The 18,565-nt window shown below is 43.6% G+C and overlaps 1 protein-coding gene across 1 annotated transcript; it reads left to right on the top strand.

Moving 5' to 3' along the window:
• Positions 1-2,797: 2,797 nt before the first annotated feature.
• Positions 2,798-3,603, top strand: LOC131265623 (low molecular weight phosphotyrosine protein phosphatase 1-like). The gene is made up of 3 exons (XM_058267907.1): positions 2,798-2,958; positions 3,024-3,379; positions 3,445-3,603. Exons 1-3 carry the CDS (start codon positions 2,934-2,936, stop codon positions 3,523-3,525), a joined length of 462 nt encoding a protein of 153 aa, XP_058123890.1. The 5' UTR covers positions 2,798-2,933; the 3' UTR covers positions 3,526-3,603.
• The last annotated feature ends 14,962 nt before the right edge of the window (positions 3,604-18,565 follow it).

Here is an 18,565-nt window from a genome sequence, read left to right as displayed (position 1 = left end):
TGACCCACGGTCTCTCTTAGTTTCATTTTTTGAAAATTCCTCCCAGCCGGGAACTCGGTCCGAACGTGGTGGGTGGGAAATCCGAAGAGAAGGAAACCGTGGTGATGATGAAGATGTTTTTCCTGCCGGCAAAATATGTGTCAGAATTTTCTGACTTCCGAGAAAAACACAAACTCGCGTAGGATGCTGAGGGTTGATCGAGTCGTTCTGTGCAAAGTGTAGGTTTTATATTTAGCCGTCTGTAATGAAACCCTCAGAGAAGATCAAATTTCAGAAGGAATATTTTAAATGTTCCTCCATCATTTTTTAAATGTTATTTTCCATCATGTCCCTAAAACATAAGTTGTTTAATTCAAACAGTCGTTTAATTCAAAGACGATCCTTCTCGATCGACCCACATGCACACAGACTTTCCCCGTTGGTGTATGACATGAAATAAGGAAGCAATCGGCCAAACTACTTCCACTCGCTGGGAAAACTCGTGCACCTTCCCCGTTAACGGGGCGAAAAATAGCTCCCCATCATCCACGCGGTCAAAGAGAACACTTTTCCGACAAGACGATCCACCGAGACCGGAAACGGGGAAGCTTCCAAGAAAACGTTTCGGAGCGATGCTAGTAAAAAGACCCGCGGAATGAGTGAGTTAGAGTGGAAAACTACTAAAAACTTCGTGGAAGAAAGTGAACATGGCACGGAAAAAAACGTTAGAGAAGAAACACAAACCTCTCGATATTTTCCTGCGCGGAAATGCCAATTTATCTTAGTTTCGCATCCTGAAGCGAGGCGGAAGGAAAGCCATCGAGTAGATTGTGAACGGCGCTGGGGGTGAAGAAATGCAAAAAGTAGTGGAATTCTGTAAACTTCTATGAAACTTTGTTAAAATGTACCTTACATTATGCGATGGCATGGCGCACTTGAAGGAAGAAACGCACTTTAACGCTCTTAATGGCGAGTGTTAGCGTTGTGTTGGTTCCTTCGTTTTCTTTAATGGAGGCTTAGTATAGAAGACTTTGGTCGTGTATTATTTCTGTTGAACACAAACTGCATTTTCTGCCGCGCCCAACCTAATTCCTTATGCTGAAACTCCCCCAGATGACTTTCAACAACCCACCCTCAACGCAGCGTATTGTAGTAAACATAATTTTATTAGCATTATTGCTAAACGAAATTTTATTTACCTGTATAAATTTGCCCCCGTCTCAAACATGCTACAACAAGGCACGAAACGGCACGTTCCAATTTGCTGCCCTTTGCTGCCTCTAGCTTTTATTTGCACGCGCTTCCACAAGACCTTCTCGACCCTTGGACTACCTTTTTCGAATCCATCACCAGACCGACCAGGGGAGAAGTCCAAGCTATGAGCACCGAATATTCATGACTTTCATGGCGCGTGATGTCCCCCACGGATTCGTCATCATTGAGCCGAAGTGAGTGTACTTGATTTGTTTTATTTTTACCTTTTTTTCGATTCTTCCTTCACCAGCTTTCCCGCTTTATGCAAAAACACAAACCGTATCCTTTCGGATTTGGCGGAACGAACATTGCAATGAACGTACACCATCCAATTCGAACCCCGAGCGGGAATGTAAAACGGCAGTGAGGCTTTACCTTCACCTGGTCAACCTCGGAGTTCCTCGCGAGGAAAGCCAATCAAACCGGCCGATGCAAACCAACGTCAAAATACTCAAATAAAGGCAGATATAAAACAACCACTTTTACGATGGTGCTCTCTCTCTTAAAATCTGTAATCACCGAAATTGATCGCTTGCATTCGTGTCTACTGCGGTACGAGGGTTTTGCTTGTGGCCAAATTGTGAAACGACCAGCTGGCCTACGCTCCTCATCCCAATGCTAACCGCAATCGAGTAAGTCCTTCTGTTTCGGTGCCCTTTACGATTGATAAAACCTCCGCCGCCATAACCCGTACCGCGCCAAATTACAATTCGTATCGTAAAAAGAACGAAAGGATTATTATTTATCGATACACAAGACACACTAGACTGCAAAAATCCCTCGCCGAATCCTGAAGCCATCGTCGAGCCAGCCAGTACTGCTGTCATCGCCATTCCTCAAACGATGGGGGAATCGCGAAAAATATCGGCGATGGTTTTCTATGCGGTGGATCGAAACCAAACCCTTCCTAAAACGGAGGAGTTGGCATTTCCAACTGCCGGTGGACCGGTTCCGACGATTGATGGAATTGTTTTTCGATTTGCTCGAGGACACACGATACAATCCATACCGGCCATAAATTATCGTACCGGACGGTTTTACCGGTCGCGTTCGGAAAATTCAGTTTTACATTCCGCCTGCTCACCGAATTACAACATGCAGCTCGTACTTGATCTAAATGTGGACCAGATCAAGGTTGAAGGGCGAAGCGAATTATCGATACATATCGAATGGGTTAGTTTTGCCGATACACGTGGCATCGCCATTGGGAAATAATTTTATAGCAGAATCTTAAATTGTAACGACCACTTCCTGATTGAAGTGGAAGGAATGAATCATAAATCCGTCACAGTTTTGATTTAATTACATTTCAGCAGAAGAAGAAAAGCGGAATTTGTGGCCAATTAAATGTCTTCCTTTACATAATGGTTTATTTCATATTATCGAATTGATCTACTGAACTGCTTTTGAATTGAAACAATAAAACGCCACGAGTTATACAATACGCTATACGTTTGTTTCCGTTCCTTGACGTCTTATTAAAACGTCAAACAATCAGCTGATCAATGTTTATTTTAGGTCGAGTAGAGTTTAAAGGTAAATAATCAGTGACAGAACAATTAACAAAGAACCGATGTGCTAATTCCTATGACTAACGCCTTTCATTCAACATTCCTTCCAGCATCCGTCATACACGTACTGTCTTCTCGTACGTAGTCATTTCCTTCAGTTACTCACCGCCGGATACACCATAAAATACGATGAAAATTCTATTCGTTTGCATCGGTAAGTAGTCAATTTCATCTGCAGTCATGTGTGTAACTAGCTGATCGTTCATCTTGTCTGAGCAGGAAACTCCTGTCGCTCGCCGATGGCGGAAAGTGTGATGAAAAGCGTGGCAGCCAAGCATAATCACCCGGACTGGCACATCGACAGTGCCGCCCTGCGCGAATGGAATGTGGGCCGCAGCCCGGAAGAGCGGGCGCTCCAGGTACTGTCGGAAAATGGGCTGACCTCCGATCACGTCGGCCGACAGATTTGCTCGGATGATTTCTGTCGGTTCGATTACATCTTCGGGATGGACGAGTGGAATCTGGCCGATCTAATGGAGCTGGCGCCGGCGGGCGAACAGTGTCGAGCTAAAATCGAACTGCTCGGAAACTACCGAGGCAAGGAGCTGGATAAGATTATCATCGATCCGTACTTTGTGAGTAATTTCGGACGATATTGAGATGAGTGTAGTGTATTTGATAAATGACGGCATCTTTCCAGGAACACGGTATCCACGGGTTTCGTAGATGTTTTGATCAGATCGTCATATGCTGCGAAAATTTTGTCAAAGCACACGGTTAAAACTCATGTGACTAATGGTACATTAATGAATTTGTGGAAAACGTGAAACTATACCAAACAAAGGGATGACATTTAGGTTTAATTGGACAGCAAATAAATTGATAATAATATAATGAACAAACTACATCACATGTACTCACTAAAACTAGGCCATTTGGTGCTGACCGGTGCATGCGGCATACATATCTTTATTATTTCATTAGTCAATTAAGCAATAAATGCTCCGTTTTAGCAAACAAATTGCTGCAGTTTCACATACGTATGGAGGCGGGCAGGCAGTGGTGGAAACTGCGGCCAATGGAAATGTGCAAATCGGCTCAAAACAAACCCTTTTCTGAATAGGTATTTAGTGTACCAATCCGACCAATATTCAATTATTCACCTTCAACCGTACCATTTTCGAAAACACGAATGCATAAATTGCTTCCATTTAAAATCAATTTGCACAACGGGCAAACGGGCGTCCCATTTCCCGAAGGCGTCGTGCGGACTACAGCTGGATTGCACCAAACTCGAACGTAACTTCAAACCGATTCCTAGCGGAATGTGACATTTCGGTTGGTGGAAAACTCTCTCATCCAGCTCTTCCTCCCTTCGTTGTACTTCTGCGACCTCTTACCAGTTGACCATCGTATTGGCAAACAAATCTCTTTAGCCGCAATAGTTGTTTGTTGCCAAAATCAAGTTTTCTCACGTTTAGAATTCAGATTTCCGGTCAGTGGAGTTTTCCAGCTCCTTCCTAAGGAAGCGAAGGATAAATATAACTTTGCCCTTTAGAAATAAAAAGAAGCTCCGATCGTTTTGCGCTACGAGGAAAAACATTTTTAACCACAAAAGCGATCACTTCGCACGCTGGTATGTTTGGAAGGGGAGGGATTTTCTCAGGAAAATCTGCTTTCCGGTACTTTCTATGCAACGCTCGTAAGACATGAGCGGCCTGCCGTAACTTCCTTGTTATTGCTTCCGCACGGAAAGGCGATCACAAATTCTAATGAAATCTTTTGTTTCGCCCGACCAAACAGACGATGGGCCTGGTGTCCGTGTCCTTAAAGGACCGCACGTGCCTATATCTGTCGGTTCACATATTGCCATATCAGTGGTCGGAAGGGCGAGGACGCCTTAGGACACTGAAGAAGAAACTTTCTTCCGGGCGATGCGCACAGCGGTTTCCGTCAAAGGTAGGACGTGCTTCAATTCGCTTCGTTCAAATTTTTGTCCGTGGCCAAACGATGCCGGGCATGGCGTTGGAGGGAGGCTGATTCGATTATGACCAATTCAAGATTTGTTTGAAAAGTTTACCACCAAAGCGGTGCAAAATTGCTCCAAACACTCTCGCTAACGGTCTCTCGAACCACCACAAGAAACTGTGAGGAACTTGGTCCGTCTTGGACGGTCCAGTCCGTAAGCAATAGGAACGTTTTGATTTTACGGATACGAATAGATATTGGCATCTCTTTCACTTCTTATGGCCAAGCTCACCTGGACCCGGCTTCTTTCCAACGTTTTGCCAACAATACATGAAAATGTTCCGTGAAAAATGAGACCTACAGCTTCAAAGCGTCACCGAAACATCGTCCATACTTCAGCCGAACACCGGTCGAATTCCTGAAAACTTTTGGTACAGCATGGAAACACTGTCGTTATTTGATTATTTCCCATCCGGTCCACTGCACATTTGCAAACGTTCACCGGCGTCGTGTGTCCCTGCAGGGACGATCCGAATTTGCTTCACAAATTTTCGGCACCCCAAACTTCCACCTCTCGAAGGCTGGACCGCAGCGCTTCGAGCACTGTCCAAAGAAAGTAAAACAACAGAAAAGAAAAAAAAAAGGTCCCTCATCCTTATGATGGTCCTTGAACTACCCGGTCCTGGAAGGAAACGGAAGGGGGTCGCGCCGAAAAAGCATAACAAAAATGCCCAAATTCTCCAAGGTGGTTAGAAATTATAATGAGAAAATCATTTGCAACTTCCGAAATTGAGTTTTAGCTCTGGCCGAATTTGGACCACCGGTAGGATGTGGGGTGGCGGACGGATGAAGGAGTACCAGTTCCGTCAGCCATATGCCGGGCATGGTGCCGGATGATACCGAGCATACGGTCGGCCTGGTCGCATAATTGATGGACCAAATAGGGACAGTTTCTCAATTGGATTTATCTTATTTGCAATATCGAGCCAGCTTTCCTTTTTCTTTCTTGTTATATGCCAATGGTATAGTCACTTTTTTTGGTTATTTAATATGTAAAATACCTTAGATCGTGTATTTTTTTCGGGTTTAAGTAAATCTTCCTACCGGTATTAATAAATACGGATCAATTCGAAGCATTCAATTAACGTACACAAATTACGATGCCTATCAAAGCCAATTGTGCTTGTATCGATGGCATTTCGCCCAATTCTGTATTAAAACCATTCTGCAATCCTTTAAATCTGACAATATAAATCGGAATATTTTTATCTCTCGCTTTCCTACAATTTGCTACGTCACGTCGAAATAAATCCATAAGCCTTAATTCCGTGTGTGTTATAAAATTGACAAACGGGTTTTTATCCTCGCGACGATTACAAGGCAGTACAGCTTGTGCCATAAAAGTAATTCGCCCTTCTTGGTCCGGCAGAAAAATTGGGAAGCAAAAAAAAAACCCAACCGCTGACGATAAAACATTTCACTCCCGGTATGTCCCTCGATCTCGTTCGGTGTTGCTTTCTGGCAAAATGTGTTCCGATTTTGCACTGACAGCACAAAATAAGGCGCCGGAAAGCCCGAATACAAGACAGCCATGATCTTTCGGGCCAACGGATGGCGGGACGACGGAAAACCCACCCACTTACCCGGAACCATCTCAGTAATAATTCAAATCACTTCCTTCTGGTTTCCTTCGCACGCACCCGTTGCCATTTCATTTCGGACGGACACGCGGCCTCCAGCGCCTACTCTTGACTTTCTTACTCGTATTTCTGAATTTCTGAGCAGCTTCACGCCCGGCACGCAACAGCCCCGGAATGTGCAACAATCTGCTCCGTCGGCCATCATCCCCCTCCCGATGGGTAATGCCTGTCGTAAAAAAGGATTTTACATTCCATCCCACGCCGGGGGCGGCCTTCCCGCAAAAACGATCGCGAGGGTCGTCCTTGGCGTACTGTGATTTCAGTTCGGGAGCCGAAATCCGACAACAAGCAGCGCGGATAGCATACTTTCAGGCGCTTGCCGACCGATTCGAATTGGATTTGGCGCTTCGGAGCAAATTGAGTTGAAGCTGTCTTCGAGATTTTGGTGGCGTTTCGGTTGCCTCTTTATATGGGAGCCCTTTTTTTGCAGCTTTCTTCCTATTTTCCCTCTAAGAAGCTACCCCAACACGATGCGGCCTTTTGCTTTCCGCTCGTTCCTGCAAACGTTTGCATCTTTTCGACACCGTCGTTACTTTTCGCTTTCTCATCGCCATTTCCCGTGAACGACCAGCTCGGCTTGGCAAACACATGCCAATCCTCGGCTCCCGAGCGCTATAGCGCGTCGGTCTCGACTCTTTACGACCGCTACGCACCGGCACAAGGTTGTCATTAAGTGATTTAAATTTTAATTCCACTTTTCATTGAAATGATTTTGATCCTCCCGTGCGGTACGCGATGGCTCTAGTGGGTCCTTTTCTCCCCCTTCCTGCATTCAATAAAACAGAACCGGGGGCTTTTTTTAACGCTGAGCTAAAGAAAACGACTCGCTCGGTCGCTGTCGGTTTTATGAGATTTTTTTTCCGCAGCTTTTTTTAGATTCTCCAAACGACAACGAGGAGGACGGAGGATCCTTTAACAGTGGTACCCCGTTGGATAATCAAAATCTGCAGGAAAATCCTTCCCGGTGGAGTTGGAACGTCTTCCATCGAGCCGAAGCTCTGACATTGGCGCTAATGTATCTGCGCAAGTCCCCGACGAGGGCGCGGAAAAAGAGAAAAAGTGGGACGACTTGAGAACGTTCTTCCTTGTGCTACGCAAACGAAGTGAATCGCGCGCGCCAACGGCCAAAGGAAATCAAAGAAAGTAGCACAAAATGATGACTATTTTGGAGGAGTTTTTTATTGCCTCGGTGCGCACTTTTATGGGCCGATTCTGGCCGGGTCCGGCCGGAACGAAGCAGCTTGCTGGCGAACAAATCAACGATCGACTGAGCTTCTCGAGAAGCTCAACTATTCGTGATAAAAAATAAAAAAATGCCAGCAGAAGTTAAGGGTAGGTTCACCGAATAACGGCGCCTCGTTACTCGTTACGCCAAGTTCAAGACCAGCGTTTAGCCAACATTGGCATTAAGCCACTTTATGTCTCGCTGTGTGCATAAATTCTTCCCAAATGATACGCGCCGTAGCTGAGGGCATGTCTTCTTAGATCCCTTCGTTAAGCAAGCGCTCTCAACCCCCTGTGACGAAGAAGTCTGCCCTAGGTGGAGGATGGTACACGGTTTCCGAGATTTTAACAGCGCATCGCTCTACGTGATTTTTTGCCCTCGATGTCTCCTTCGTGTGAAGATAAATGGATCCCATGGCGAGATATAGTTACCGGCATGCAGCCAGTTCCATGTGACACCACAGTTTGTCGCCTACTAACGCACAGCTTTACGAGAGGATCCGGAGTGTTTCATGAAATATTTAATTTTATTCGATTATCAGCGTCATTAAAACTTCGATAACTGGTAGGAATTCACTCCACGGGAGTCTTAGAGTATTTACAGTCGTTGAATTTGATACATTCAGAGAGGGATTTATGCAATTATACGCGGTTATCCATTAGAAATTATTTTTTTATTTAAAAACTTGCGGTGTTAATCGGGATACCATACAATCCAACCTTAAATAACTTAAAATTGAAATTCAAGTACATTCTGTTAATTTTAAATTGACTATTGAACCACTTTTCGTAAGCGAATACACCCATTCTACGAAGGTCTTTCTTTGTGTCCCACTATATTCACGCTTTCACTACTTTAGGAGATTAGGAAGTTCTGGAAAATAAAGACTGTTTGTTGTTAGCTCCATGGCATGAAATAAGGTTAAGTATACAGTTATAGCTGGTATAACGGGTAGTGTCAGGTGTGACCCGAGTATACATATGTCATCTACTCTCCGTCAGCACCTGTCACTAGATATCAGGAAGAACGGTCTCTTTGAACTGAACCGTCTAGGAGAACGGACGAAATATATCGATCGGTCGATCATCGAGTACACGACACATTATTATACTAAGACTTGTTTTCAAACAAATACCAAACATACTATATGATAAATTTTAACAACTACCATTGCCTACTTCTATATTAGTAGAGTACTACATGATTTTCCTGGCAAGATCAGAACTGCCTTGTCTCATTGGCAGACAACAAGCTAAATATAATTGTTCTCTGGGAAGGGTGTGAAATCACTGCAAAAGTCATAATTAGTAAGAACATTTTCTGTGAAGAATATCAAAATCAAATAAAAGCATAAATAGTTTCATATTATCGCTTTAAAACCTATTTCAACTGAAAAAGGTTTAATATAAACAGAATCCGTAGGATCGAGCGAATATCTTTTAAACTCAGAATTCAGAACAAAACTGTTCACACATTTCATTATGCGACAAACTAGCGACGGAAAACTATAACTCATCTAATTTCGTTCAGCTACGTTGCTTCATCCTTTCACTGCACTGAAATGCATCAAATGTTCCACTGCCGGTTTCCTTTGAACTATTAGCTTAATCCCAGGATGACTGCCCCGGGCAGTTGCCTAGTATCGTCCTGTTTCCTTTTTTCTGGACCGTTCATACGGCTGATAATATGTCCATTGGCACCTTGGAAGTATTTTAAATCCCTATGCCCACTCCACGTACCGTGCCATGTGCCGTTGCCAACTCTGCACATTGTCGGACACTTTATCACATATTTCAAACACTACGCTCGCACACACATACACATGGGATACCAAGTATCTGGTTGCCCGAGGAAACATATTTTATCCAGCATGTGGTGAGTTATGCCATGGAAATAAATCTGTTTATTACGGAAAGGGATTTATGAGGGCTTCTGAGCACCGGATGGTCTGAAACCCGGAGATTGGTGCTGTGAAATTGCCACTTCAATTATCATCCGATTTCTAATCCAACATCGAGAGACATCGATATGTTTGCTGGTGTAGCTCCTATAGCATCTCGCCGGGGAAAGGATTAATCAATCTATTGCAAACTTTCAATTGGTTTCGAGTCGCGCGGTGGAGTTTGTGGGGTTTGTGTAGTCTCGCTGTAGAAACGACAGTGCACGAGTCGCAGAAGAGCTCAGATTAATGAAACGGAAGGCACGAATACGGTCGAATCGGTGACAAATGGTCTGTTGATAAATTGTCAACACATTACCGAAGCACATATGCACCGATCTGTTCAACCCAAACGAGCTATAGCTGGCGCCATCCCCGAAGCATCTGGAAATCATCACCAGCCCCAAAAATAGTGCCAAGCGCATGGCAACGTGCGGCATTTCCGGGGATTCTCTTCTTTGCGCTCTCTTGTTTCCGCCGGTTGACAAATCAAACGGGAGCCTCTTCGGACGAGGCATAGGCGTCATGATCTCTACCACCAGTCGGCTCCGTTGCGGATTCCTACGCGACCAGCCTGGGCACATCTAGAACAGAGGCGAAAAGATGCCAAACAACCGTCGAACCGGAAATGGGGACGACGGTTCGCAAATGTAGGCGAATGGCGAACCGACCGCGGGAGTAAAAGGAGACTGGCCATATTTTTCGACCTGCCCGTTACGCTTCCCCTTCCCGCGGCGCTTATCATTAATTCAACCGGGTGGCTAATAGAATCTGATTTCATCAATAAATATTTATCAATCGAATGGTGCCCGCCGGATGAAATATTAATTGAACTGTCATTGTCTCCGGGGACGAATTATCCGGAATCCGTCCGTCCGCACGTCCGCTCGTCCTTTCGGTCGTCCGTTCGTTCGGTGGTCGTTTGGTGAGGGTTTTCTCCAACGGTAGGGGAAGGTTCGCACACTTCCCTCGGCGTAGGCATGTGGTCTTCCGATGACCGCTTTTATTATGCGACTCATTTATTTTTCTGCTAATTGGATTAGCCACCACCGCCACCACCGTCACCGTCCGCGCTGATGAACGAGCAGAAGAAATCGAAGCAATCTGTCCAGCGAAACCAGATCTCGATTTGATCTGTCGTACCGTAATCCAGAACCGGCACCGCAACTTCACATGCTCGGAATTGTGTTGTGGGCAAATATTCGGGAATTCGTTACAACGTCCAAGCGTCCATAAAAAGAGGCAAAGCGGGATGCTGTTTCCTATAAATCAATACTCAGTGGATTCAGCTGTCGATTGTATGCTCCAGAAATCCCATTTTAAGAGCTGCTTAAGGTGTTCAGGTATGATAATTTATCAATCATGCAACTATTATAAGTCAGTAATGTTAAATATCATCAATTCACTTGTAATATCAGTAAAAACAATTATAGTTTTAATGCATTTCAAAGTAGGTGATATACTTGAACATACAGTTTCAAAGAACAATTTAAACCAAATTTGTTTTTACACACTTTTGTGCCTCGTTCTGGCTTGAACTACATGTTCTACTATTGATATTTTTTCAGACAACCTTTTCCTTTTTAGAAGTTGTACAACAAAACATACAACAACATTTTATTTACATGAATCCTCTTTTAATATTTAATAAGGTACTTTAAAGATTGTCATGCAAATCAAGTTCTCAGTAAAATGATTCTAAAAGCTAGTATTTTGTAATATTAGAAAAAGCTAAAAACTTCTCTTAAAATGATGGCTTGATGTATTATTTATACTACCGCAATAATCCTACAAAAGACCTGTTGACACAAGCCTCAGTGGAATTTATTTGAAACAAAAAACCAGCCTGTCTCACTTTCAACAATTCAAATATTAATCGCTGTATTAGAATATGCACGCTGCAAACATCACCTAACTCGTCCGACAAGGAGTCAAATCGTACCCGAAACACCCACTTCAAACAAGCATCGACGGTTCCGCAACCGCAAACACAACGGCCAGCCCGTTGTTTGGGTGGGTTGACACCGACACCGTCGGAGCCCACGGAGCACGGCGCTGGTCGCCATGGTCGTGGGCCGTTAAACCACAAGCCCATAAATTCTAACGGTCCACCTAATATCTGGATAATCCGGCTGACTTGCAGCAATGTGACAAACGACACCCGTGCACCAAAAACCGCAAACGGCCACCGACGCCGACGCACGGTGATGCATTACAAATCTCGGCCGGTCGGGAGTGTTGCGGTACGTAGTAGTGGAAGTGGGATCCATCAGCGGTGTGATAACTACTGATAAAACCATTATGCTACTCCATTTGCCCGCACGGAGTCGCTCCTTCACGGAGGTCACGGATCGCCGTCGTGCCGAGGCAAATGCATTTTTAATGAGCCACACAAAATCCCCATCGTCGGAGGGTTTGTTAAGTCTGGGTTGGTGGGTACCTGGCCACGCTTACAGATCCGAATCAGAGACACACAGGTATTCGCATCGCCGAGGAGCCAAAAGTGGGAAGATTCGAAAAAGAACCGACGGACTCCAGGGTTCCAAGACTCCAGGGTGGAAGGGAATGCAATCAGCGTTCTCAATTACTTCACAATTACTCCAGTGAGTGACCACTCCCGGGAGGAGACGGTCTTGTTCACCTACATTACCGCCAATTGACCGCCAACGGTGTATTTTTCGGAGGCCCACGCTCTGTTGGCTGGGAGTTGGACATCAAAAATGTATGACCGTGAAAAACGCTTCGTCGGCGAAGGTTATACCTGGCCCGGTAACCCTGGAATGTCTTGTTTCGCTGCGCAACCAATTCCATTACGCCAACTTTCCCTCTGTCACGTGCCACCAGTGTTCGTTTCGTGACACTTACAGCTAGAAAGACACTTCGCCAAAGGGGGGAGTTGGCCTACGGTAAACTATAGTTCCTATTCGGAAACATTCCGGATTCCGCACGGTTGTACCATGTGTACATGCTCTATTACTTGCCAACTCCACCTCGCCCAGGCACATTTGAGAAACAGGGGATACCGTTAAACTTTCACCAACAAACTTTCCACCGCCGCGTGCAGAAGTCAGTCAAAGTCAATGGATGCAACTGCTCCCGTCGTTGTGTAGCACTTGCAGCTGGGATTGCACCGTTGGAATGGCCCCTTCATAAGCCCCCGATGCAACGGGACGCGCCGAAGTGTGCCGAACTATTACGCGGTTGAAAAATAGACCGATGTCTAACCGAGCCGCATTCCGGTTGACAAAACCCCCATGAAGGGAGAAGGTCTAGCACCGTGGAACCAAGGAGAATATTACACCCAGCACAGTCGATCCGACCCTCCCGGCGTTACAGGAGTTTCGGCTTGACTTTGGCAATGGTACTTGAAACTGTGCAGCAACATAAACTTGTGCCATCCGATGCGAGAGAGTGCGAGCTTATACCTTCACATGCAGCCAAAGTTCTGAACCGTAAAATCGATCCTTGGAGAGCGCACTTGGGCACCGCAGCGATCCGTACACAAACTAGGATATGCAGAAAAGGAAAATCTCGTCCCTGCCAGGAGGTGCTACAATATCACCACATAATCAATATTCGTCGATACAATTGATAAGTCCCTACGTGACCTGATTTTCCGGCAGTCGCTTCGTACCTTCGTACAGGGAGGTTTTGTGTGATGTGAGTTTAGCGAAATCTGAGTTCTTTTCAATGTCCTCCGATTCCCTTAGCAGGGAATGAGTCAGGGTGATAAATCGAGTACTCAAGTGTTAGGGCGGGGATTTTTTTTTTTTTTTTGCTCGCGACAAGTTTTATCAACTCCAGAAGCGCTTCAAAGGGCGCCTGAAAATGTGAAAACATCCTCTCGGCAGAAAAGTGTGTGCGTGTTCTTTGGGTTGGTAAACTTTCGACGAGTTCCACAACTGAGTGAATCTGATAAAACTCTATAAATACACACATCAAAACAGCCTCAGTAACAGATCCATAGAATAAGGATGGAAAACCGTTTTCGATTAACTTCATGGAGTGGCAAACGGTTTCCAACGTTTGTGAGTTCGCATATGGTCTCGTGTGCTCAACTTTTTCTCACCGACGGAAATTGATTTAAATGTACGCGACGAACGATTCCGGTTCATGATCCGGCGACGTTTATTCACACGTGTATGAGAGTATTGATTTGATTTAGCTTTTTTTTTGCTCACTCTGTAGGTGTTCCGGTGCTCTGATTTATTTCAATCCATTCAGCGGTGACCTATGCGGAGATGAGATAAATGGTTTTAAAGTGGTCGCGAAAAGGGTAATCAACAATGATCGATGATCAAGTTCAATCGATCCATTTAAATAAGAAAAAATGGACGTTAAAGGTGTTGAATGTGGTGGATGCCAAATTTACGTTAGCGAAGCATCTGTTAACTGAAATTAAAATGGCGGCTGTGACCGGAATTGTTGTGCCAGTTTTTCATAGTTTATTTTGTGAACATTGGTTGAACAATGTTTCTCAATTTAAAAAACAACTCTAAATTTAATCAAATTCTGAAAAATATATCCAAAATAGACTGGATACGATAAAATCGTTCGTTTTTAAAGCGCTACGTTTCCATATGTTATCGGTTTTCAATTTTTGTTCGGTGGAGGAATGTTCCGTTTTAAGACACTCTGGCACACGATGATATTCAAAACCTGAATTGATTCACTATAAAGTTGATATACTTTACATGAAAAACTGTTATAGAAAATGCAATTATAGCACAAACTGGTTTAGTACAAACAAACCTAACTATAATAATCAATTTTTCACATAAAGTGTTTCTGTTTTGTAGCAATTTAAAACATTCGCTTCGAGTTTTAACTGAAAAATTATACTCCAGCTGGCGTTCTAGTCCAAGTACCCTTTTGCGAGGTAATACGCACTCTGCGCTCACTTTATCACAATTGAGATTTAACTTCCATCAATACCTTATAACAACCCTTTTGACTACCATATTTACCTCCATGAAATGAACGGATCGCATTAAGCTTCGTTTATGGAAAACTGGCACGCTGCATACGCGCCGCTAGCGGACCTCAACATTTTTCCTCACCATAAACCGAAACCAAACTCCATGAACAAAAATCCTTGTTGTGCCGCGTACAATGGTTAGTTGTTTGAGAACATAGTTTTTCCTTTTGAAACCGTCCTGTTGCAGGTCCTTACAAATTTGCGAACCGTCATGGGAAACACACCCGGCCCCAACACGAGTGCTGCAGATTGCAGACTGCAGGCCATAATTTATGCATGGTCGCTTAAGCGCGTAGAATAATTGACTTATTGTTTCTTTCAATCGGCACGCTGATTGATTGAACATTATTTATGCTCTGTGGTCCGCTCTTGCCGCTCCTTTCTTGAACCGTGTTGGTTGTAGTTCGTCGTGGATCCGGTCGAGCTTCGACAGGTGTTAACAATGACGGACAAACAGCAATGTTTAAAATGTGGAATGAGATGCCGTACGTGTAAGTTTTCGAGCCAATGTGTTGTCACTTCTGCGACGTGCGACGAGAAGGAACATTTAATCATTAGCTCTACGCATTCCTATCATTATCCATTTTTCCACGTATTATTTCCGCAGTGACGTTTAATGATTCGCAGACATGTTAAACGACCTGGTACGTGAGTTTTGAACTGCATTGGCGCCAAATAAAGAGTTGGATTGTTGGCTAACTAGAAAAAGCTCGAAAATCTTCATTACCGAGGAGGCCATAATTAAAGCCGCGATTTTCAAACCGTGTTGGCAATACATTTCTTTTGAAAAAAACTGCACAACATGGAGAATATTTAATGTCAACTTGAAGTATTTAATGTCCAAAATGTCATTCTTCATCACTGTATGTTTAAACCTTGTTCATATAAGCAATAAATAAAACTCTAGGGGTTTGAACACTACTTCTGTACGCATTGATTAACTTTTCCCAAAGAGCTTTATAAAGATGCTTTACACAGTGCAATTCTTTTCTCCGTTAAAATAACTAACCACAATGCAATGAAAACTTGGTCTAGTATAGTACAAGCATTGCGTGCCCTCAACCAAACCAAAACATGTAACGTTTCCGGTTGATGGTTGCCCGTTCAGCCCCGTTCAAACGTGCGTGTTCACAAACAAGCCGGCAAAACTCCCATCGACCGATCTTACGCTTGAGTTAATTGAAAACATATACCTACGACAGGAATTGAAATGCAACGTTCACCACTAACTGGTGTCACGGAATTTGTATGGATACTACAACAACCTGCATAACTGTTCTCATGGCGCGCACGAGTGGTTTTGATGCGCCACATAAAGCCTGTCTCATAGTAAATTGAGCCAAAGAAAACGCGCTACTGTGGCGGCTCTAGTAGCGTCAGCCGGGAACTAATATTTTTAGTAGTATTAGTGAATAGTGACAATGAAGTTGTGCAAGTTTCAGACCTGTACTATTTTTTTTCGCGAAATGCCGTACAATGCAAATTGAACGACCAAAAAAAAATCCGCACAAATAACTGGAGCGCCGGTGGACAGATTGGCAAGGCCTGGAATCCATAATTAAAGCAAAGAAAAATTTAAAGTATTTTTCTTTTGTACAGTTATACATAAGGATTGTTATAAAAATAGGTTTTTACTATTTGCGTGTTCCCTGTTTTTTTATGAATTCACGTACTTTTTTAGCCGATTTTTCGACCTGCCATTATTCCAAGGTTGTCTTGGAGTGGTAGTGGGCCAATAAGATCACTTGGTACCAAAACCAAAATTTCCAGAGTTTCGCCCCATCGAAAAACTCTGCACAATCACAAAACTTCATTTTAGACGAACTGTTGGAACAGTTAGAGATGTTCTTGGCAAGAGGAAGTGAACGGAGGTTGCGAAAACAGTGTCCTTTTCCACGATACCGGCTCTAATGCAGGAACCAAAAAAGAAAATACATGAATTTATGAGAACAGGGAACACGTAAATAGTAAAAACATATTTTTATAACAATCCTCATGTAAAACTGTATAAAAGAAAAATACTTGCCATTTGTTTTGTTTTTTATTGTAATGGGTTCCCGGTAAATTCAATTTGCTCAGTTGCCTTGGTGCTATAGTATTTTGTGCGGATTTATTTTTGGTCGTTCAATTTCCATTATTTAGCATTTAGCGAAAAACAATAGTACAGGTCTGAAACTTTCACAACTTCATTGTTACTATTCACTAATACTACTAAAAATATTAGTTCCCGGCTGACGCTACTAGAGCCGCCACAGTAGCGCGATTTCTTTGGCTCAATTTACTATGAGACAGGCTTTAATATTCAGCGGCACACGAGGAACTTGAAGCTGGCATAAAAAGGTGCATTGTGAAAAGAAGTAAGTGTAGTTGATGAAAGTTACCAGCCAACCATACCAACCTGTGTATGTTAGAGCAGAAATTATGTCCTTTACATGATGCCCTTTTTTCAATCATGAGTAATTTCAACACTACTTTCATGATGCAACGCTGCACATATTATTTCCCATCACCCGTGGAAAGTCCGTTAAAAAAAAACTACCCACAACAAACCAATGCGTCCGTCCACCCATTTCTCACGTGAGAAAACAGCACTAGTAAATTCGACCCAAGTAGAACTCGGCAAACAAATCGCTTTGTCGCTTCGCCGCCACCCACCCTCAATGGCCCCAAACATAGAACATCGGAACACCGGGGACACACATCCCGGTGCGGAAAATTACCATTCATTAAACACCACCGAACATCCTTCGGGCACAACAACCTGTAATGAACCTCCGCGCCAACTCGTACACGAAAGTGTTTCCCATGTGCTGCGTTCGCTTTCAGTGCCATTTTTCCGAACGATAATGTGTGGAAAATGGTTGCAAACATGCTGCCGTTCCTGCTGTTGCAAATTAATATGTCATGCAACCAGCTCGAATACTACGACAACGGGGGCGCGGTAAAAACTAACCAGGATGGGATGTGTGAAATGGCTGTGAGAGAGAGCAAATGTTAGAAAAGTTGGATTGCTATTTCGTCGTCAATGGAAATCGTTGTGATTTTGCATTCGCAATGGGAAAATATACAGGAAAACACAACTGTATTCTAGTTTACAGGTGTTCGACAATAATAAAATAAGACTTCTCGTTTTACGCCACGTTGTGTATTTCAATGTAATTAAGGAAACAAATGTAAACTAAAGCTAACAGCCTGATATGTAATTCAAACTTAAACTTAGTTATGTGAACTGTCCTAATGTCGTTTTGCTCTGTAAAAGAAAAGCCATAAATGATCTCTAAAAACCAAACTTGACCGGATGTATGTTTTTGCGAAATGATTTCATGAATAAAATAAACTATAAAATATTAGTTTTATACCTCAACGTTGAATGTTTCTAAAGGCTGACGCAAGTGCTAAAAGAATGAATAACATCTACAACGCTAACCAAAACACAGGGCAAACAACAGCCAGTTTCACAATATATTTCCCTTCCGGTTTCGTATGTATGTTATGTGTTTGATTTTTTTCTTTGTTGTCCACTTCCTTTCACTGTTTTCATTATATCGATGCAAATTTGTGCATGTGCAGCATGCGTTCCGTCGTCGTTATCTTTCTTCCTGCTTTAAATTGGTATATTAATATGATTCGTGTTTACGTCAATCCGGTCAAATCACTAGTGGACGGAATATGGATGGATCCCCAACGCTGTGTGTGTATGTCGGCGTTATACGAGGTTCCATTACCGACAGCTGGAATGCCGGAACCAGCCGACCGGGACCTCCATTCATTGCCCCCCGTCAACACAAAGCCCACACTCACACACCCTTTGACCCACCGGAGAAGAGCGTTGTGAAAACGGACGACGGAAAGCAGGAAAAAAGCACGCACATGGGAAACATAAAAATCTCCACCCAGGATGCAGCAAAACATACAGCGTCTCGCTGGAAAAACGTTTTGCATGCGTAATCAACACGCACGACATTCTTGTTGCTGTTGTTGCTGTTGGGTCGGACGAATAGCATGTTTACG

The sequence above is a fragment of the Anopheles coustani genome, chromosome 2 (genome assembly GCF_943734705.1).
Source record: "Anopheles coustani chromosome 2, idAnoCousDA_361_x.2, whole genome shotgun sequence".
Lineage (NCBI taxonomy): Eukaryota > Metazoa > Arthropoda > Insecta > Diptera > Culicidae > Anopheles > Anopheles coustani.
The sequence above is the reverse complement of the archived record's forward strand: the minus strand, read 5'-3'. Positions and strand labels throughout refer to the sequence as shown.

Excerpts from the sequence above, each read along its gene's own strand:
- LOC131265623 (XM_058267907.1), top strand. The coding sequence starts at position 2,934 with ATGAAAATTCTATTCGTTTGCATCG. Across the intron at positions 2,959-3,023 it reads AATTCTATTCGTTTGCATCG|GAAACTCCTGTCGCTCGCCG; the intron begins GTAAGTAGTCAA and ends TTGTCTGAGCAG. Across the intron at positions 3,380-3,444 it reads TTATCATCGATCCGTACTTT|GAACACGGTATCCACGGGTT; the intron begins GTGAGTAATTTC and ends GCATCTTTCCAG.